Below are 20,928 nucleotides of genomic sequence, written 5' to 3' on the forward strand. Positions count from 1 at the left end.
ATCCCAATATCTTTCATTTTGCTTTTTGATACAGTTGGTCGCTACCCTAACATCCCATGGACTCCATCCAACAAATCTTGCCGAATTACCAGACTGCCCCTGAGCCACCTTCAAAACCTGAGCTTTGGCCCAAAGAACACCAGCGCAAAGCACAAAAACATGAGCACCCCCACGCAGGCATAAAGGAAGTAGAAGTAAAACTTTCCAAATATACCCATGCCCATTATCTGGAATCCACCCGACCCCCTCTTGAGCGTGTTCATCTTGGACCTTGCTGCCTCCATGCCCCGCTCCGTCTTGTCCATGCCCTCGCCCGCGCGGCCAACAACCTCTTTGTCCGCCTCGAGTGTGCTCGAGAAGCGCTGCGAGCTTGACTTGAGAGCCCCGGCCATTTTGAGTATCGATTCTGAGAGGGCATCTTGCTCAGCGCGTTGGCGGTCCAGCAGCGCTTCTGCTGTGGCTGTTGAGGTTTGTGCAGTGGCAGGCTTGCTGCGGTTGGCGAAGAGGGCGGCGCGCGCAGTAGAATGCGCTGAAGGTGTATTTGATGCGGCTGCGCCTCTTGGCCGCAGAGTCTGTGTTGTTTGTGTGGGTTCTGGATCTTGTTGTCCTGAAGGAGTCGGGACCTCGGGAGGTGAGTCGGGTGGTGCAGTTGGAGCTGGAGCTGATGGTCTTGTCTCAGTGATAGCTTCCGGCGTTATCTCTGGCGGTTCCGGTTCTGCCTCTTCGTTTTGTTCTGAGCCTTCCGTTTGTAGGTCTGTAGGTATCGAATCGACTATACTGTCGCTCGGCGTGGGTATTATCTCGGAGAGGATGTCCTCCCCATCGGTGCTTGCGTCGTCGTCATCATCGTTAATCGCAACCTGATGCCTCATAAGTATTGCACATTTACCAAGGCGATTGCTTCATACCTGACGGAGGTCCTCTAGCCTGTCCAGCAGCAATTCCAATAGCTCCCTCTTCCCATTCAGATCTGTCTGCACCTCAACACGGCGCCCTGGTGCTTTGATGCCGAGCGCATCGTGTTCGAGCTTTGTCAACGAGTTTCGCGCGTATTCAAGATTCTGCGATGCCAATAATTAGAGACCGTATGGTGTTTGTTCCAACATGCGCTTACAGATGCCACCCTGGCCCTCTCATACTCGCTAGCCCGCAATCTTCGTTCGCGCTCGTTGTCTGTATGCAATATCGTGTTCTGTATTCTCAGGAGGAGAATCCCCAGCTCGGCCGAGGCTGTATCAATCGAGCTTCTGTTGAGGGCGGCGCCCGGCGCTTGTGTGAATCTTGCCATGATTTGTCGGTGGCAGACGGTCTCATGAAACTGAAGGTGTCTAAGTGACGTGTGAGGTTCAAGGATGCTTGTGGTGTTGCGGGTCCTTGTGGCTGGAGCTCGGGACAAGCCACATTGCACTTACATGTGCTACAGTGACCACACAGCGTTTCCGACTGGAGGTTCGAGTCGACATATTTGACAAACATTTATTGCTTGTATGATGATTTTATCATTCTTCGGTCTTGACTCCGCTCGGTTCGTTGATTAGGGGGGGTAATACGATGCTAGGCCTGAAACCCTTTCTTGAGTGGCATGGTGAAACTGTGCCTCAAGCATTGTCTGCTTAAACCACCACGCAACATTACTCACTACCAAAACAAAACCAACCAGCATGACTATAACCAAGCAGACAGATAGCCTACAAGGGATAATCCACGAGGATATATCCATGAGAAAAGGAGAACGGAAGCATAAATCGTGTCCAAGCAGGAATGTTTGTATTTGTCCAATGAGCCAAGAATACCCTATACCAAGTACACCAGTGATAGGGGATCTGTCCCCGAGTATGAACCTAAACGCCGATGCGCCAGTAGAGCTGAAAAAAATAAATAGAAAATGCAACCGATGCCCCAGGCGAATGCCGCCTCATAATACCTGCCCCCGATGTCTCCATCGAGAATACTCTAACCCCGTCCCGGGAGAGGCCCGGCACGGAACCGATGTCAAAGGATCGACCACACCGCCGCTTGTTTCGTCCGCCACACGCATCTCTCTGCCACGGGATTTCGTAGAGACATAGCGGTGAAGCGTCAAGTGGTGTTTGACTCAGTCTCTCGGCTCCCTCTCCCTCTCCTTCTCCTTCTCCTCACCATCGTCCTTCTCCAGAGCAGTGCGCAGTCTCTCTTCCTGTCGCTTCCAGTGACTTCCCTCTTCGTAGTCAGCACTGATCTTCAAGGCTTTTCGTAGTCGCTCGCTCTCCTTGATCTTCGCGTCGGCCATCTCGTGAACTTGGTGTTGCTTGAACGCCTTCTTGGGTCCAGCGCCCCTTCTACCGGAGTTCATCTCGGCAAGGAGCTTTTGTCGGAGCTCATCGCATCGTCTATCAATTTCCTCTTCGTCGACTCTGAACAAGAAAATGTTAGTGGGATAGACTGTTGTGGCTGGCGCTGGCGGTGGACGCACTCTTCCTCTTCTAGCTGATCTCTGAGATCAAAGACCTTAACTTCAACCTCGCGCTTGCGGTCGTGCTCCAATATTCCCTTGTCTGGCTGTCGCTGCTTATGTCGCAAGCTATCGAGGTCCTTGGGATACGGCGCGCCGTAGTCGCGGGGCTTGATGTGGGCGAGGTTTCGCTGGACGTAGCCAGAAGTACCACTACCTCGGGGAGTGGAGAGACCGACGTTGTCAGACATGTTTGATGGAAGATAAATATGACCTGGGATTCGAGAAAGTCGCAATCATAAACTCGAGTATGGAGGATGTATGTTTGTCTGTTCGCAAAGGTGGGCCTCGGTGATGTAGGTTCCTTGTCCGAAATGGAAGGCGGTGAGACATCGAATTGAGAGAAGGCGGCAGAATTGATAAGATACGCCCCAGAAATTGCCCCTCATGATGGAGGGGCAAGGAATATTTCTACAAGATTTGTAAGTGAGTCAAGCAACCTCGAAGATATGAACGAAATCTTTTTGATCTTTTAATCGAATCTCATTCTCTTCAAATCAAGATTTTCAAGATTTCAGATTCAAGTTCCTCATCAGTTCCTTGGGCCACCAGCGATGCCTCACTTGTCCGGCTCTGCCTCCACTGGCAACGAAGGCGATGCGCCTGAGCTTGTCTTTCCTCCTGTCACCAAGGATCATATCCAAAACTGCTCCTACGATTCCTGGTTTCCCAAGCTGAGGAGCTCATGTCTCAAGTCCAGAATAATCCCACTGCCCCCATCATTCATTGAGTACCTTCATGAGGATGGTATCTTCCTAGCGGATGATGAAGAGACACCAACTGAGGCCGACGAGGAGTGGCACACTTCAGCAAGCACATCTACGAGGCCACCTGCACAGGATGCTGAATCCTCAGACGAGGAAGACGACGAACCCGAGAAATTACCCCCAAACCAGAGATTCCCGGAGACTCACAAGCTCATCAAGGAGAAGATCGCCGAGCTTGGCGGCGCCGTGGCACCAAAATTGAACTGGTCCTCACCCAAGGACGCCAAGTGGATATCGCCTCACCAGAACACGCTCAAGTGCACTTCACCCAACGACATTTACCTCCTCCTCAAATCATCGTCCTTCATCTCTCACGATCTCGACCACGCCTTTGACGACTGCACCCCGGCTGCACCTTCTCGACCATACGCCCCTATCCTTGTTCTACGGCCATTCTTCACGCCTCATGTGGCTCTAGAGTTCCGCTGTTTCGTCAAGCACCGATCCCTCATTGGAATCTCACAGAGAGATCTCAACCACTACGACTTTCTGGAAGGAATCCGGCCCCAGCTGTGGCGCAAGATCAAGACCTTCTTCCGAGAGAAGCTGAGATTCACGTTTCCTGACGCCAGCTTCGTCTTTGACGTTTACGTACCGGAGAATTCATTCGAGAAGGGCGGTCTTGGAAGAGTGAGACTTATTGACATCAACCCCTGGGCACCTCGAACAGACAGCCTTCTTTTCGGTTGGCAGGAGCTTCTTGAAATAGATGTCCCCAAGCCTCTGTATGGAACTTCGAGCAACGATGCGGGTGCGGATGTCAGTGGAGACGATACAGTGACCGAAGGCGAGGAGGACGATGAGGACATTGAGTACCACCCCGAGATGGTTCCAGAGTTTCGGATCATTGAAAAGGACGACCCGGCGGCCTACAACTTCAGCAGTCCACAGTATTCGGCACACAAGCTGCCAAAGGAAGTCGTGGATGCAAGTCTGGCGGGCGAAGGAGGATTGCGAGAGTTTGCGATGCAATGGAAGGAGATTACTGAGGGAAGAGGGGATGGAATCTGGGAGCAAGCTGGTGGAGCTGGAAGATAGAGATGAAGCTTCCAGTTGAGAGTCTGGATAGCTCTAGAGTCTGGATGATGGCTGGGCAGTGATGATAAAGCCGTTGTCTTTCTATGATGAACATACCTAGATAGAAAAGCTGAATTGATTCCCTCCTTTATTGAGTACAGAGCTCTTGTGCTGGATGGACTTGCTGAACCTCGATTCCATGACTTGTTCGGCTCTTTATGCAGCCAATCCCGACCGCACAATCCGCTTCATTATCCCATATCTGCATAGCATATCCACCTCCAACCATCCTCAGGCCAACCTCACATGCATCTCGTCGCGTATAGTGTGAATAGGCATCTGACGCGTATAGGCACTGTGCCCTAGCCCATACGCACGGACCCCTGTTTCCTCGCTCACGCCCCGGGCCCTTGTTGTTGATCCCACAATTTCCCACCTGCTAAACACCTGCAACCAACCGTCTGACCCTGTCAACACACACTCACGATCTAAAATCGCACCACCCACCCTTCGATTTCTCACCCACCAAGATCTCTCCGTGTAAGCCTCATCTATTATTTGAATCTCTGATATCAGAATCATCTTCTAGACGATGCCGAAAGTCAGGACTAGCCGACGCGTCCCTGCGCACAGGCGCTCTACCCGCCAATCCTCTGCTCGTCCGAGTGCTTCTCGCCAGCAGTCCGAGTCTCCGGAGCAGCGAGAGCTTCGCGAGGATCGTGAGCGGCTTCGACCTCTCGAAGAGGCTGATGCCCTGATGGTGCAGCATCCCCAGGTTGGTAGCTTTACTGACATTCTCATGTCGCCTTCTCCTCTCGATGGACTGGGCATGGACATATTCCCTGAGGATCATATCCAGTTTCCCGATGATCTCTCTCTTGCTAATCTCAACAACGGCGGCCCCGTTGGCGGCCCCTCCATGCCTCCTACGACCTCGCTTCACTTTGCCGGGTCTCAGGCCTCACTCACTACCACAGCCGCTCCGGCAGCCCCTTCGTGGGCCTCTCCTCAGCCGAACTTGACTGGTTTTGCCCTTGCTGTGGCGGGCCGCACTGCAGGAGAGGTCGCTTTCCAAATCTATGGCCATGATATTAGAATCGACACAGCGCTATGCAAGAAGCTGGCAGGCGAACTCGCTATGCGGGATCCAGTTCAGCGCCGGCCTGACACCAAGCTCAACATGGAGCGTCGCAGCAACGTCGAGGCTTTCCTCGGCTATGTCACTGGTGTGCCCGTCAGGAAAGCCTGCAAGAATTGCACCAAGGGACACGGTCCTTGGCATGAGTGTGTCATCCTTGAAGGTCAGTTGTGCGGCAGCTGCACCAACTGCTGGTTCAACGCCAGCGGCTCGCGATGCACCTTTCACGGTAAGTCAAGCAACCACCTTCGCTCATCGCTTCGGGCCTTGTCTTTGAGTCAATTCTAACACGACAACTTCTATCAGAGAGCAACCAAGCCAACGCAACCTATGCTCCTACCCCTGCTTGGAACACGGCCTCTAATGCCATGGCTATGCTCCCCAACATGATGCAAGCTTCTTCTACCCTTGCCCAACCCACATTGTCTTTCCCACAAGCTTCTCCTTCCCAGCAATCTTCATCTTTTCCTCTGGCATCGCCTTTGCCCCTGGTCTCGTCTGCTCAGCAGTCTACATCTTTGGCACAAGCCCCATCTTTATCGCAGGCAAACTCATCCTTCAACAACGCGCTTCAACCTGCGCATCAACCTTCTACCCCCCAACCTTCCCCTCCCGCCTACACCCTCCCCCCTCGACTGGATCCCAGCAACTAGAACTTGGCTGCACCGACCGGGCACTTGGTATCCCAGGCCATGAGAGATGTCACTACACTGTCTCGCAGAGACAGGCTTATTGCAAGAATCGAATCAGCTGCAGAGGAACTCGGAATGCGCATTGCCGAATACGATGAGTATCTTCAGACCCCCGAGGGCAGGAATGAGGAGCGTCTTTTCCAGGAGCAGACTCAGGGACGCATCGTGGAAGAGCAGAATGAGGAGCACAACCGTGTTACACCTGCTACTGCATCTGATGAGAGTATGGGAAACCCCAACTCGGACGACAGCGAGTATCACTAGTCCTCATCCTCACTAAATGGATGCTCCACAGTGTCTTGCCTCTTTCGAAAACGGTCACAGCTTGCTATCACAGCTTGCTATCACTGTCAAGTGACGCCCTTTCGACCGCATTGTGGACAGTGGCTACGGGCCGTCAAGGCAAGAACCTACAACAAAAAAAACGAAAAAGAAACAAAAAAGACAAGGTAAAGAACCGGTAAGTTCATGGTTCTTCTGTTCATGCACCAACCTCCTCCTAACCGGATCACACAGGTACAGTAGCTTTTGGCTTCTGAATATCCCAACTCGACTGTCAGAGAAAAGAGGAGCCGGCATCCGTCCGTCTGAGTTCAGAGATGCTCCTCGCCTGTTGAGGCACTGACAAGTTCTCGTTGGAGTACACACACCCTACACCTTGGATGAATCATCCTGTACGAGAACATTTGCTCACAAGGTTGAGCCATTACCCTACCTGTTGCGAGTGATTTTGCATTTCGATTTCCTAATCTTCGTTTCCTATTTTCTCCGGGCTTGAGTGGATTCTTCGCCCTTCATCGGATCCGTTCAACTACCTACCCATTGAGGTCACCTACATACCAACACACCCAGCACAGCCTTTGCATATGGATTCGTTATTTCACCCACCAGATTAACAATTGGAAGTGAGTCCATGTATGCTTAATTAAGGTTTGTATTTCTCTGGATGTTTAACATGGACCCGGACTCCCTTTGGACCACATTGGAGATCTTTTGGATCTGTCTGGACCTGCTTTTTTTTATCGCTGTATCTGGATCAACCGGACGCGGACTTGACCAAGGAATGGACCCCAGGGATTTTAATGACACTGTAACACGAGGACGGAGGTAAATGCTATGTATAATACTGTACGAGAACACAAATCACAAATCACAACAAGGAGGTTGACGGATATGTGCATGAACACTTGGTCTTGAGGTCAAAGATCAAGTATATGGAAGGTTGCTATTGTATTTACGGCGGGAAACCAAGGTAGACATGAATTTACTTTCATCATAACCCTCAATATCTAGATATGGCCAATTCGTGAATTGTTTTGTTTACCAAACTGATGGACGGAAAAGTCACATGACATCCACCTTGCAAGACATCCCATCACCAAAACGGCAACCGGTCAGCTCGATGATCGAAGCAGCCCAGCGATCCAAATCTATCCAATATGACAAATCCCATGTCTCTCTGTGGTCTTAGACCATTTCTCCGGCCGCACACCTTTCAAAGAGCTCGTGGGAAACCCACCTTCCAGGTTTGGTTCTCTGCGTGTCATCACTTTTGTCCCAGGAGAACAGACACTAGGGGAAGGGAACAAAAGAAACGTGAACCATGGTCGACATGGAAAAAGCAAGCCGGCATGACATGTAGGAATTTCGCAACAGGCGGTGTGGCTGTTTCAAATACCCAAAAACAAGAGGCTAAAAAGCAAATCAACAACACTAGAAATGCGAGCGCAATATCAGTCAATCAACTCAGTCAGTGAACAAGTCAAAGCGTGGTAGGAAAAGAGTTTCGTAATTAAACAAAGTAGATGACCACCATCCTCCATCGCCCATACTGATCAGATGCAAATAGAGGCCCCATCAATCCTTTATCGTCCTTCATGCTTCTCTGGCGGCCCCCCTTTCATCCCCCCGCTCCCTCATCACTCGCTTCATCTCCCTCGGCAGTCCGTGGGCGGCCGTGTCCACTGGCCTTCGCGGCCCCATCTTCTGTGGTCCAGCGGTCTTCAATTCTTTCTCCCTAATAAAAAAAAAGACGTTTTGTGGTACAAAGCAACTCCCATCCATCAGCCCGCAAAATCCTTACAAAGAAAGGGAACCAAGGTCGACCTGGGGCAGCCAAAAAGTACTATATCTGGCGTGATGGTTGGGGCGATAAGAAACAGGCGTCGACCAAGGCCGCGCCGTCTGCCCCGAGCTTCCGGCCCAATGGTATGACGAGTACAGTGAAGAAATCGTGAGCCATGTCCCCGTGGCCCATCTAAGCAGTGTCGTTATTAAGATCGAGGGTATTCGTGTTTTTGTGACAGCAAGAAAAATAAATCATTTAGATGAGACCGCAGAGACGAAGGTTCTCCTGGATGATGATGTCTGTTGCGCGTTAGCAGGGGATCGCGTTGTTACTCTAGAAAAACTCACCATTGACGGCAGCCATGACGAAGCGGATCTGGGTGGTATCGGTTGCGCAGGTGAAGTGAGTGTAGATCTGCTTGGTCTCGTGCTGGTTCAGGCTGACGAAACGGTTCAGGATGTAGTCGCAGGCCGCAGCGTAGTCGTCGCCACCCTCGTAGTCGGGGAAGTAGTTCTTCATGGGGCTGACAGGCAGCTTCTCCTTGAAGCGGTCGATCTTGTTGAGGAACAGGATAATCGACGTCTTGATGAACCACCTCGAGTTGCAGATGGAGTCGAACAGGGTCAGGGCCTCCTGCATTCGGTTGACTGTCTCATCTTCGAACAGGAGCTGATCGTACTCGGAGATGGCGACGAGGAAGAGGATGGTGGTAACGTTCTCGAAGCAGTGAATCCACTTCTTTCGCTCGGATCTTTGACCACCGACGTCGAACATTCTGTAGGTGAGGTCACCGATGATGAAAGTGGTCTCGGTGATACCAGTAGTCTTGACACGCGATCGGAGGACATCCTGATCATTAGGCATGTAGTCGGGGGCCGCAATTCGCGCGATGTTATCAAAGTAGCTATTCATGGTAAGCGAGGCGCAAGGGGTCATTGAGAGAAGCACATACTATCGGGCGGAGTCGTTCAGCTGATACTCTCGCGATCGCTTAAAGCACTCTTGCACACCACGATCCTTCCACAGGGCCTCGATGGCGCTGCCAACCTCCGGGGGGAGAACGTCGCCCTCAATCTGAGCGGGTTGCATGAAGATGGTCTGGACGTGGTACTCCATGCGCTGGTCCTCGAGAGGAAGCTCGAGCGACTCCATGGCCTCGAGGATAACGCGCATTGACTGGACGGTGTTGCTGAAGATGATCTCCTTGAAGGATTCTCGCTCATCGCGCGAGTAGCCACCCTCGTGGATGAGCTTCATCTGCTTGAGAATGGTAGACTTTCCGGATTCACCGGCACCTGACGCGACAGGTTAGAAGCTGTTCGCATGCGAGGATTGATCGGAGCGTCGTCGCTGGCGATGCGGTCGAATGGATAGAAAACATACCGAGAAGAAGCATCTTGATCTCGTTTCGCTGCATCATCTTATCCCTCTTGAGCTGGTTCTCAATCTCCTCGTTCCGGGCCTTGCCCTCCTTCTCCTCTGTGCTCATTCCGCAACCCATTGTGACTGTGGTGTGGTTGTCGCCTCGACGATGCTAAACAAATGCTTGAATGATGAGATGAAATGGGACGGGACGAGACGACGCGGTGTTTACGTTGGTCGTCGGGTATCGCGCTGGTCTGACTGGGACGGCCGGTGTCAGTGATAACGATGCTCGCGAGTCGTGGGTAAAGGAACGACTGGTAGGCGATGCAACAAGATGCGAAGGGTATAGGGAGGAAAAGAAAGAGGAAAGAGATGAGAGGAAGAAGCGAGACAAAGCGAAGGCGAGGTGAGGTGGAGTGAAGGAAGAGAAAAGGAGATGCAGAAGCAGCTTTTGGTGTAGCGCAGCAACTGGGGGGAGGAGGCTGCAATTTGGGGCACGACACACGAGTCGTGCCAACAAAGGCCCAGCCCGGGGCGGAATCTCTCGCGCCTCCCCTGGACCAGGGGGGGAGGGGCCTGGCCTGGATGAGGTCGGCCGGGGGGTGGAGAAGGGGGCGTGTGAAGCGAGCGAGCGAGCCTGGGGAGCGTGCGCGCTATGGTTATGGATGCTATGCCGTGGTGATGGGAGATGGGCCGAGGAGACGGAGATAAAGCAGTAGTGTAATGGTTTGGGCCTGTTGGCGATGGGGCAATGAGATGGAAGGTGAAGATGAGAGGAAGAAAGACAAACTGACCTGGGGTCACGTCCTCTTCGCAATGATCAATGTCGACTGATTAATTGATTTGATGGATGGATGGATGATGACAGAATACGGGTTGACGAGGGCGGCAAATGCTACTTTTGGGTGGATGACGGACGGTTGGTGTTGATGCGCAACGCAACGCAATGCAGCGACGGGTGGGCGGATGGACGGATGGGCCAAAACTCCCGGTAGAGGAAACCCTAAAAGAGTAGAGGACTCGACAAGGACCTCCTGTAGTTGAGTGTTTGGATTGGATTGGAAAGGAGGGAAAGAAGCAGAAGAAGAGGATGCGAAAAAGAAGATGGATGGCCGGGGACACCGTGAACCTCTAGAGGGGGGGAAGTGGAAGGGAGAGGCGTGGGCTGGGCGGGCTGGCTTGAAGCAGTGGAGAGAAATGACGGGAGGTACTCGACAATTGCGGCAAACTCGCGTGCATCTGCATGTACCCTTTTTTATGTCAGCAGCCAAAACACCACCATCGAGGTGCCATCCCATTGGGTCCAAGCTGCTAATTCATTTACAGCGAGCGAGATGCTGGTCCTTACTGGCCGTCCCCCAAAGATTAGGTCATTCCCGTTAATTATTAGAGTGCTGGGCCACTGTAGCTGCTGCAGAGATGCTAGCGAGCGCGATGTACCTCCGCTTGCGCCAAAGCGGATGGCCGCCCAGGGAAAAAGAGCCAAGGACCTAGCAACCTCCAAGGGCCACCCTGGGGGACGCAGGCGGATCCTCCAGGGACCCGACCCTCAATGCACTCCATTATGGACTGCACCACCAGTCATCAGCGCACTTGAAGGAGATTAAGAATGAAGCCGAAGGGACGCCAGGTCGCTACAGGAAACCGTCTAAACCTGGGCCTGGCTGGTCTACAGCACCAGCCTCGGTACGGTACCCGGGCTCATGACCTGCACCCAGTCTAGCTCCAGGTACCGCGCCAGACTCAACTCATCCGGGGTCTTCCAGAGGTATACATGAGCCTCTGCTCTCGGCCGGGTATACAGTGTGCAGCTCCTGAGCGCAGCCCTGAGCTCGGGGCCTCCCCCGTCCACTAATGCTAGAGATGCTTCCACTGGACCCCATGTCGCGGTCGATCCATCAATTGAGCTGCAGCGAAGCTCTCACTGGTTGCTGAGCCAGAGAGGGCCTCTGCGCTGTTGACGCACAGTGCTGTTGATGTGATGCTTCTGCTGTTGCTGCACAACGCGCATCTGCGCCTGCTTCTGCGTCTTGCCCTCTGTTCCACCGTTTATCTGCATCCATCCTCGAGGCTGTGAGAGTCTTGCTCTGCGAGGAGAGATGCAGGGCGGACGAGAGGAAGCGAGGAGGATGGACGAAAACAAGGGGGAAAGCCTTGTGTGCCAGCGGGCTTTTGGGGCGCGATATTGCATCCCAGAGAGAGCACACAGATGGAGACACGCGCAGATACCCAAGACCTCGTGAACACGACACGACACGATCGCTTCAGCTTCAGCAGCGGCCATGTCCGAGTTTCTTGCTCCTTCTCATCAGTCCTCTTCGGGGGGGGGGCAAGCACCAGCACAAGCACCAATTCAAAAAGCTGGCCCACGGTGGAGAAATGGATGGTGCCATTTGCTTGGCTGGTGGATATGGATCCATGGATGGAAGATGGCTTTCCTGGATGGAAGCAAGCATCTGAGCGAGCCGGTCTCGTCAGCTAATCAACCAACGTCCCTGCGCCGAACCGATTGGCAACTGGGCCTTGCGCCCGCTAATAATAAGGGGACGCACGATACAACACCTTCCATCTCTTCCATCCATCCATCGCCGCTTGCAGAACAACTTGGCTTTGATGGCGGGTGGAGAAGCTCATCCCACCAGACGGTCCATCCATGACCTGTCCCCCTGGGGTATAGCGCCGTCCCCTTTCAGCAGCTCGACCGGGGGCAGGATGATCATGAAAGGCCATTAACAGAATCAAGAGAATGTCTTGAGAGAGAAGCGGATGCCCGGAAAGGGTCGTTGTTGTCGCGCTTCTTTCCTCTCTCTCGACTCTGTCGCAAACTCGATGCGGCAAGGCGAGACATTGCAGTTTGGCCGCCCTGCGTAGAGACAACCCCATTCAATGTCTTGTCTACGCTCGAAACGAAGTGAAAGTGCAAAAAAGAGGTACTTGGCCGGGGCGCGTGGGCGTGTACCTCGGACAGGGACATGACGGTGACCGTACTGTACGGAGAAGTGATCCGCAGGAAAATAGGGGGTGTGAACTGTGGAGTTGTTCCAGCTTTCTTTCTTTGATGCACGACGGCTAAGGCTGGCTCGGTTTTGGAGAGATGGGCAAGATGGGACATCCAGCCAACCATCAAACACAAAGGCCTTGGAGTCGAAACGTCGTCCATATTGGGATCCTCTCCGTATCAAGTTCCAAACGCCCAGACGAGATGGTGTATGGAGTTGCAGCTGTCTCTCGAAACAATGCATCAAGTCATATCAACCTGGTCCGTTGGGACACTCTCAAACAACGACAGCCCGCAGCAGGTGGCATATCTGCTGGGCGTTATAAGTGCCCTGCCCTTAACATGCGGTCGTAGGTTGCTTCTGTAACCTCCCCACCTTGCCTGACGACGGTGAAGCTTCTCTCTCTCGGGGAACTGAACTGGTCGTCCGGTGTTGCGATTGGTCAGCTTGGACAGACTCAAAGCAGCAAGGGCCCTCTGTTGCGAGACGAGACTCTAGAACCGTGTTATTATCGCCCTTGCCTTGCATTACTCGGGGTTGCGCTCTGAAGGAATAGACGGTAGTAGTCACATCATTGCCAAGGTTGATACGCGGCTGCCGACATGCCGTTGCAGGCCCCAGTAATCACTTACAGTACATTGCCTGTAGATGTTCGTGCCTCGATTGATTGCTTCTTCGAGAAACACATGTAGACAGACGCCCACAAACAAAGCTGAGAGACAAATCTCGGATGGTGGCATCGAGGGTTTTCTGTGCCGCTCCCGTCACCCAGCCCAGCCCGCGTCTATCCCATTGTCTCTGGTTCATGGGGATCTCTACTTCCTGCCGTCTTCCGTCACGGTTCGCAATTAGAGCTTGGAGGTCTCTTCCTGTGAGCCCACATCCATAACCAGATGTTCGCCGGCTAGCGACAACCACGCTCTCTCACACACGGACCACTGAAGCTCCTTGCCTCCTGACTGGGGTCTCCCTAGCTGATGGATCCCTCTCTGGGTCCTCGTCCTCCGTCCCAGGCGCTACCAAAGGGGGGATCGCCCGAGCGCGGCCGGGGGTGGTGGTGGTCCATGGGATAGGTTGGTCCACTAGTAGCAGTGGCCGGCAGAGAAGCAATCTAGAAGGGGGCTTTCCTCCATTTTCGATGCGATCCTCATGCACCATCATCCCCGTTTCATTGCTTTTTTCTCCATCTGACCTGTTCGATTTGAGGATGCTGCACTTTGTCCTTGGATGACTGACGTTTTTGACTGCTGACACCTGTGAGTGATGGGATATTTTAAAGAGGGCTGACATGCCATGGATGATAGCTCCCTAGTAGGGCGTGGTCTGCCTGTATCCATCCGCGGCATGTACTGGTTGTTTGTCTCGCTGACGCCGAGGCTACTGTACCGAACAAGGCTCTCTCAATGTAGAGAAACGCCACACATACGCCATGCGACGCTCAATTCGTGACACAAGGTGCGTCCCGTGTCTCGTCGGGGTTCAAGTGGTTCTCTCTTGTTCGGCATAAACCCAGACCCTGGTGAAGGCATTGGATGGGAATTGTAGCAGAACCAACAACAGGAATGGGCTCTCAGGCCATCCGTTGCAGCATGGGGGGAACCTAGCGAAGCTCTAAACAAAGTCCTGCCTGCATATTTACCGGTCTCCGGAACCTGGCAAGAAGCTCCATCTCGCGTCGATCAACAACGGAGCCGCTCAGGGCCAGGGGACTTGTTCGTCTGGCTTTACACGCATCGAACGACCAGAGCCTTGGCTTCTAATTACATAGTTGCAGCAGCACGTATGTATTGCTCACGGGTTCCATCGACGAGTTTACTGCGATCGACAAGACGGACTATCGCGGAGAAGACGGCTTAAAGATGATCTACCAGCTTCAGCCAGCCTCCCCATCGTCCCTGTCAGTTCAAACGGAGGAGGAGAACGGCACCCCATGTCAGGGTTTCTCGGTCACTTTGAGGAGCGGCCTGAGTCAAGCATGGTGGACTGATTGGCCTCTTCGTCCCATCTCCGCGTCAGTCTGTGCTGCCAACAGATGATGCTTGCCCAAGCAGACGCCACAGCGAAACTCCCCCCTCCTACGGGAGAGGCCCTTCGGCGATGCCTTCTCATTGGCGTCTACAGCTTGTTAGTGGACGTAGAAGCCCGCAACGGCCCACCCGAGGCTTGGCCGGTGGTGATCAGACCTTCTCCTGCGATGAGTGTCTGCGGTTGGTCTCTCTCTCTTGTTGCGATGCAGAAACGGGAGCAACAAAAGAACAAAGGATGTCTCTCCACTATGATGGACATTGTCTGTCGATTTGCAAGACGCGTCCTGTTTTACTAATTGTAACGGTATCCTTGCTCCAGATCTCCGGGCTCCGGGCACGCGGAGTTGGAGATCCTCATCTCCATTGCTGGCGCTCTTGGGGTTCGGGTCACGCTACGCGGGCGCGCTGCTGCGTCCGTTTTGACCGCTGATACTCTCTGCTTACTGCACTATGTACACTGCGTCAACGTTGGATTGCATTTGCCATCGAGAGTCTCCATCTGGGGGATAGACCCTTGCCTTGCCTGTTGTAGATGGCTGCATACATAGGCTTCTATTTCAGCAACTTAAACGGTTCCAGCCATCGGACCCCCCCTCCCCCCAAATCTCGCCTCAACTTTTCCGATTAAATAAGGCAATTTCACAGACGCCGAAGCTATTCAGCCTTGAACAATGTGGTAGTGGAGACTGCGATTTTCTAGACCCGTTCCTCAGACAGGGAGGCCACATGGCACACGTTCTCCTTTTTTCGATCCGCCATGCCATGTCCTCATCTTACCAGCCTCTGGGCAGGGAGTATGTGTGATATATCATCAAACGCTTTCTTACTCTCTAACTCTTCTGCAAACCCCCCCTTGGACGTCATGGGCTGCACGACGCATCGAGAAAAAACGGGTGCTAAGACGTGCGTCGTGCCACACAATGCAGCAGGCCGCTAGGTTTGAGGGGCACGCATATTTTGTTTCCAACTGCCACACCCGCCAGCGTGTCGAGTTGATGCCGGACCTGGACTGCTTCTGGCCCTGAGTGGTCGGTTGCTCTGGCATCCGTATATGCCGTTCGTGCGTGTTACGGCAGATCTGATACTAGCGTCCATGCCCCCGATAGCATAGACAGCTACCTGTGGGTGAAACGGAACATGTATCGACCTTTTCTCTCTCTTCCAAGGGAATCCCAGGTTTGATCTCTCAGCTCCCCATTGAGAAGTCGTGTGTAGCGCCATCCAAATCAAGCAAGTTTCTTCGGCACTGACATATACGGCATAGAAGCCAAGTATGTTCAGCGCTCAGCCTGGCTGTCCCATACTATGAATTCCACCTCTATGGGTCGGATCTTTTTTTCCACTCTGCTCACGTTTGACCAGGTTACTGGAGCCCGGGAATTAACCATGGTTTACATCTTACTCCGGATTTTGATATGGGGCGTTTGACATACTTTCGGTATCCCCGACGAGATGGCTCGCACCTTGCCTGAAGGGGTGTTTCAAGTCGACAAACCTCTTGCCTCGGGGGTGTCTGAACCGAGCTGTGAATCAAGGCAGACTGGCGAATCATTCAACATGCCAAGGGCAAGGTTCAACGGCATTGAAATTGTCGTCGTCCCGGCGTGTCTAGCAACCTTTGTCGGGTCGTGATTCGGTTTAGCCAGTTGCTTGGGGAAACCTTGTTTAACTCCGATTCAAAGCCAGAGCGGCTGAGGCGGTTGAGCCATCGGACGAGGTTTCTGAGCATGGAATAGAGACAGAGTGAGTTCTTGTTCCAGGCCCAGCCACGACTCAGCTCGTGGAGAGCAAACACGAGGTCAAGCCCAGAGCTGCTGCGTGACAGGGACCCTACCAGTATCTGACACGGGAGGGATATTGACATTGGTTACTGACAGGCATAGGATCTACCAAGTGGCTGGCTCTCAGCAAGCCACTCCACTTGAAGTTGAGATTGCCAGCTCGAAATACCCGGCAAAAGCAAGTTTTAAAGAAGGGCTGCTGCCGATCAGATTATGCCCGGGGGTGGGCAAGCTGCAGGAGCAGCACCAGCAGCATCAGAACCATCAGACAAGCGCCGGTCATGGTCAAGGCGTCTTTCTGCTAGGTGGCGTGCGGGTCGAATTCCGCAGTTTGGGAATGGAGGCTGAAGGAGGCTCGATTTGCTCTCAACTGAAGTACCGATCTGCCACCTGCCTCGCACGGCATAGGCATGAACCGAATTCTCCTTTTGAGTTTGGATCCTTTGCGGGGTGCCTCGCTCCGGTGACCTGGCCTGGGTTCGGGTGGCTTGAGGGCTGGCCTTGCATGTTTGCCGGCCGCGAGGCTTTAGAGTTTTCGAGACATGGGATGTGAATGCTTGGAGGTTGGCGGCAGTGGTTTCTTCAGGATGGTCGAAGAATTGGGCTACTATTCATGTCTTTGTTCAGCTGTTTCAGGCGTCGTAGAAAGACTCTGCCAAGAGACGGGTTGGCAGTTGGTTGTCAACCGTCTTTTCATGGATGCTTCTGCAGTAGTTTGGCACTATTCGAAACAACTATAAGGAATGAAGAATAATGGCCAGCGTAGTAGTTGAGTGGAGTTAACTTTGAACTGAATCAGCTGCAGACTGGACGAGGTTACATATCCAGTAGCTCGGGTCAGATTCAGATCCAGATGGATAGATTTATGAGATCCAGCTAATATGTTCCCTCCCGTGCTTTGGCGTCTATAGCGGCGAGCTTCTATCCCAAAACATGGGAGTTGTCATTTAATTAATTGTCTGTGATGGATGGATGTTGTCACCTACTGCCACCTTACAAGCTAGATGCTCCCACCAACGACGATTTGGATGGGATGGAAATGCTGCGGCAGCGCAAGCCGAGGCGCGGGCCGCCAGAAACGCCCGGAGGCCCCCCCTGTGCTCTTTTATTACTGGGCCTCATTAGGGACGGTATCCAACTGGAATCCCCCAAGTCTACGCCCATCTTGGCACTACCTTGGCGGCGCCACCACCACATTTCTGTCCACCTTGGGATCTCGAAACCCCAACCCAAAGCATTGTTTATTTTTTTTTATCTGATAGGGTGACGGAGACGTCTAGGACGCTACCGGGAGCTGAACTGGAACGAAGGAGCCCATAATAGAGCCGGCAATTCATTTACTCCCACCATGTCTATTCCCATGCACCGGCTGGGCGGTCGCGGTACGTCCATGCGTTTTGCGCCGGAATGAGAGGGCGTCGCGGTGTAGCAGAGCTCCATCTGAGATGAGCTGAGGGCTGGAGGCTGACCCTGGGACCTGACTAACTCGTGCAGCCTTTGCCCACGATGACGATGACATTGAGCAAGAGTACGATCGCCTGAGAGACTTGGCGCGAGCCGAGGCTGAGAAGCGCAACGACTGCTTCGCCCGCGTGAGTCCCCATCTCCATCCCCGCGATGCGCCGCGATGCGATGCGCACTTAGCACTGCTACCCTACCTTACCCTTGCTTAAGCTGAGCTGACCTTCTATCTAGTCCCGCCAGGCCTATGAAGACGGCGATGGCGCCGCCGCAAAGGAGCTCTCCAACGAGGGCAAGGCGCACGCCGCCCGCATGGACGACTACAACCAGCAAGCCTCCGACTTCATCTTCCGCGAGAACAACGCCGACGGGCGCGTCGAGCCCGACGCGATCGACCTGCACGGCCAGTTCGTCGAGGAGGCCGAGCGCATCCTCGAGGACCGCATCCGCGCCGACCAGGCCAACGGCCAGACGCACCTGATCGCCATCGTCGGCAAGGGCAACCACTCGAGCGGCGGCGTTCAGCGCATCAAGCCCAAGGTCGAGGAGCTGTGCCAGGAGCTCGGTCTGCAGTACCGCACCGACGAGGACAATGTCGGCCGCATCATCATCAACCTCCAGGGAGGTGAGCCGCTGCCGCCTAGCCATGGGGGTGGCTACTCGGGGTATCACGGTGGTCACCAGCAGCAGCAGCATCACCAGCAGCATCACCAGCCTCAGCAGCAGGAGAACGACGAGGTTGGGCAGTTTGTCGAGAAGCAGCTGCCATGGCTCTTGCAGAAGCTGGAGAAGCACTGCTGTGTGGTTATGTGAGGAGTTGGGGATGCTACTACGAGCTGTCCCTTGTGGACTACTTGTTTGAGCTTGTTTGAGCTTGTTGAATATGTCAATATTCTAGGGGTTCTAAAGTTACGTTGGAAATGTCTAATATGATCTTGTACATGCAAGGCATGGCACATGGCCAGCCATCTGGAAAAGCATAGAGGACTATAGACGGAGGCATGAGACGACGGATAGTTAAGCATTCATGTATTCAAGATACCAAGCAAACTTTGGTTTGCACTCTATTTCAACACATGCGTTTTCTATATCTATATCGCAAGTCCTTAAAAATCGCCCTCTGAAACACAACGTTTTACAACCACAGTCGTATATCATAAGTTACCATGTCGTAGCCATCTATCCTCCATCTGGTCCTGTTTATACTCTCTGGGCAGAGCCAGTTGAACCGCGAGGCTTCATAGGAACCTCATCGTACTTGGCCGGCTCAGGCACCTTGTCGAGAGTGAAGCCAACAGCCTCACAAATGATAGCAACCATTATCTCCATGATGACACCAGCACCAAGGTACGTCCAGACTGTCTGCTTGTGACCACCCAGGATGAGGAGGCAGGTATAAGCGAGGCGAACAATGACAAATGGCAGAGATGCAGTGATGGCAATCAGGAGACGGTGCTCGCCCTGGGAGATGTAGCCTTGGTTTCTGAAGGCGAGCACGGTCTGAAGCACAAGGAGTACCATGACGACGATCATGAGGACAACGCCGACCTTGCTCTCGGTGCTGTACTGGATCTTGGGCGCTCCGGCATTGAGTGTGTAGTTGGAGTTAGAGCCACCAACAGCGAGGAGGATAATGGCAACCAGCATCAGCAACTGGATGGCGCGCTGGTGGATTGGCTTCACAACGACATGGCCCTTGCGGCTCATCGAGTCGAAGGAGCGGCTCAGGAGGCCCAGCAGTGTAAGGATGAGAGGACCCAGGCCAATGCCATTGAGAGTGAGCCAGCCAATGTAGAGGCTAGTGTTGCTGGGATCATTGACAGTGGCAAGGAGGAGGGAAGATCCTATGAGACGAGCGAGGGAGAGAATGACGAGATAGAACCAGCCGGCGTTGCGACCAAATCCATGGTTTTTGCAGAGGACTAGAGCACCAATGAAGATGAATGCGTAGATGACAATCTCAGCAATGGCGATGTTGTCGTAGTCGTTGAGAGGGCGGGTCATGATGGCGGTTGAGGTTGGGAGTTTGAAGTTGTGAACTAGAGGTGTATGTGATATTGTGCTGGTTGCCTTGTTGGTTTATGTGGTGTTTAGACAGTTGGTCTTTGAAGGTTCAATTGATGAAGAGATAGAAGCAATGAGTTTGTTGCTGTCTTGGTCTTGGCTGCAGATGATATCCCATCCCAAGCCATGGACCGAGCCATCTTTATACACTTTCAACCTCAGTCTGTTGCATGCTCATTCAAGGCATCCCAGCATCGCCGCAGACCCTTCTCCACAGCCAAATACCACATCCATTGGGTGATAGACGATCCATTCAATCACAACCTCCCATTGAAGATAGGAAATAACAAGCTTGCGGAGGCTGAGCGGTAGCAATCGAATGAAATGCCAAGTCCGGTTTAGCGGGGGCTTTGCTCTGCATGGGTCGAAGCTGTAGGGCTGCCCCCCGTGCGAGTGCCGGTATCCGTGGTCTTCGGGGCCGAACCACGGCCATGATCTTGTGTGGTTGAAGCTGCAAGAGGTGAGATTTGGTCGGGTAACGGCACGTTGGGCGCTTTTTCGCTTGAAGGGTTTCGAATCGGATCCCCCATCGGGAAAGGCGGAGGACTGATACTCGACGAATAAGAGTTTAGAGTGTCGCTTCGGTTTCTTTGTTTCATGTAGATCGGATATCGATGATAATCTTTGCTTGATTCGATAATCGTTAATTGGAAGCTAATTCTTGTGGTTGACTCTATCCATAGGCATTATGGGCACGTCAAATCGACCAGGAGCAATAGGGTAGTTGAGATGAAACAGGTTCAACAACCAGCAAGTATCAATATATTGCCCAACGACGAAAAATAATAAAACAATCTTTTAGTTCTAAATATTCGAGCCATGTGTGATAATATTAACAAGTTGATAATATGCGTATATAGCACTTTGTGCCTAGGGTGGGCCACTTTGACTGAACCACAGTGACGTTTGTCCGTCGGAAAATTGTCCATCGACAACTCCAACCCCACCAACATTCGCATTCGCTTCGCAACGAGAGGCCTCACATCGAACGAATACCCCAGGCCAAGGCCCTTGCTCAATCATCTCGGCTGAACTAGTCCTATCAAGACGCGTCATCT

General features: G+C 53.0%; 6 protein-coding genes across 6 annotated transcripts; 2 read left to right on the plus strand and 4 right to left on the minus strand.

The window, feature by feature from the left end:
* Nucleotides 1-110: 110 nt before the first annotated feature.
* NCS57_01030700 (uncharacterized protein) lies at nucleotides 111-1,288 on the minus strand (the record flags this gene model as incomplete). The annotated part of the gene is made up of 3 exons (XM_053060055.1): nucleotides 111-860; nucleotides 909-1,061; nucleotides 1,115-1,288. The coding sequence occupies 3 exons, from the start codon at nucleotides 1,286-1,288 to the stop codon at nucleotides 111-113; spliced, it is 1,077 nt and encodes a 358-aa protein (XP_052910449.1).
* Nucleotides 1,289-2,095: 807 nt separating this feature from the next.
* NCS57_01030800 (Pre-mRNA-splicing factor CWC21) lies at nucleotides 2,096-2,682 on the minus strand (the record flags this gene model as incomplete). The annotated part of the gene is made up of 2 exons (XM_053060056.1): nucleotides 2,096-2,393; nucleotides 2,453-2,682. The coding sequence occupies 2 exons, from the start codon at nucleotides 2,680-2,682 to the stop codon at nucleotides 2,096-2,098; spliced, it is 528 nt and encodes a 175-aa protein (XP_052910450.1).
* A 363-nt stretch (nucleotides 2,683-3,045) lies between these two features.
* On the plus strand, nucleotides 3,046-4,296 carry NCS57_01030900 (uncharacterized protein; the record flags this gene model as incomplete). The annotated part of the gene is made up of 1 exon (XM_053060057.1): nucleotides 3,046-4,296. One exon carries the CDS (start codon nucleotides 3,046-3,048, stop codon nucleotides 4,294-4,296), a length of 1,251 nt encoding a protein of 416 aa, XP_052910451.1.
* A 4,132-nt stretch (nucleotides 4,297-8,428) lies between these two features.
* Nucleotides 8,429-9,674, minus strand: NCS57_01031000 (uncharacterized protein; the record flags this gene model as incomplete). Its single annotated transcript, XM_053060058.1, has 4 exons — nucleotides 8,429-8,472; nucleotides 8,521-9,077; nucleotides 9,126-9,468; nucleotides 9,557-9,674. The coding sequence occupies 4 exons, from the start codon at nucleotides 9,672-9,674 to the stop codon at nucleotides 8,429-8,431; spliced, it is 1,062 nt and encodes a 353-aa protein (XP_052910452.1).
* An 8,019-nt stretch (nucleotides 9,675-17,693) lies between these two features.
* NCS57_01031100 (Smr domain-containing protein) lies at nucleotides 17,694-18,619 on the plus strand (the record flags this gene model as incomplete). Its single annotated transcript, XM_053060059.1, has 3 exons — nucleotides 17,694-17,727; nucleotides 17,840-17,937; nucleotides 18,041-18,619. 3 exons carry the CDS (start codon nucleotides 17,694-17,696, stop codon nucleotides 18,617-18,619), a joined length of 711 nt encoding a protein of 236 aa, XP_052910453.1.
* Nucleotides 18,620-19,006: 387 nt separating this feature from the next.
* On the minus strand, nucleotides 19,007-19,810 carry NCS57_01031200 (uncharacterized protein; the record flags this gene model as incomplete). Its single annotated transcript, XM_053060060.1, has 1 exon — nucleotides 19,007-19,810. One exon carries the CDS (start codon nucleotides 19,808-19,810, stop codon nucleotides 19,007-19,009), a length of 804 nt encoding a protein of 267 aa, XP_052910454.1.
* Between the last annotated feature and the right edge of the window lie 1,118 nt (nucleotides 19,811-20,928).

This window comes from Fusarium keratoplasticum, chromosome 8, assembly GCF_025433545.1.
Source record: "Fusarium keratoplasticum isolate Fu6.1 chromosome 8, whole genome shotgun sequence".
NCBI classification, from domain to species: Eukaryota; Fungi; Ascomycota; class Sordariomycetes; order Hypocreales; family Nectriaceae; genus Fusarium; species Fusarium keratoplasticum.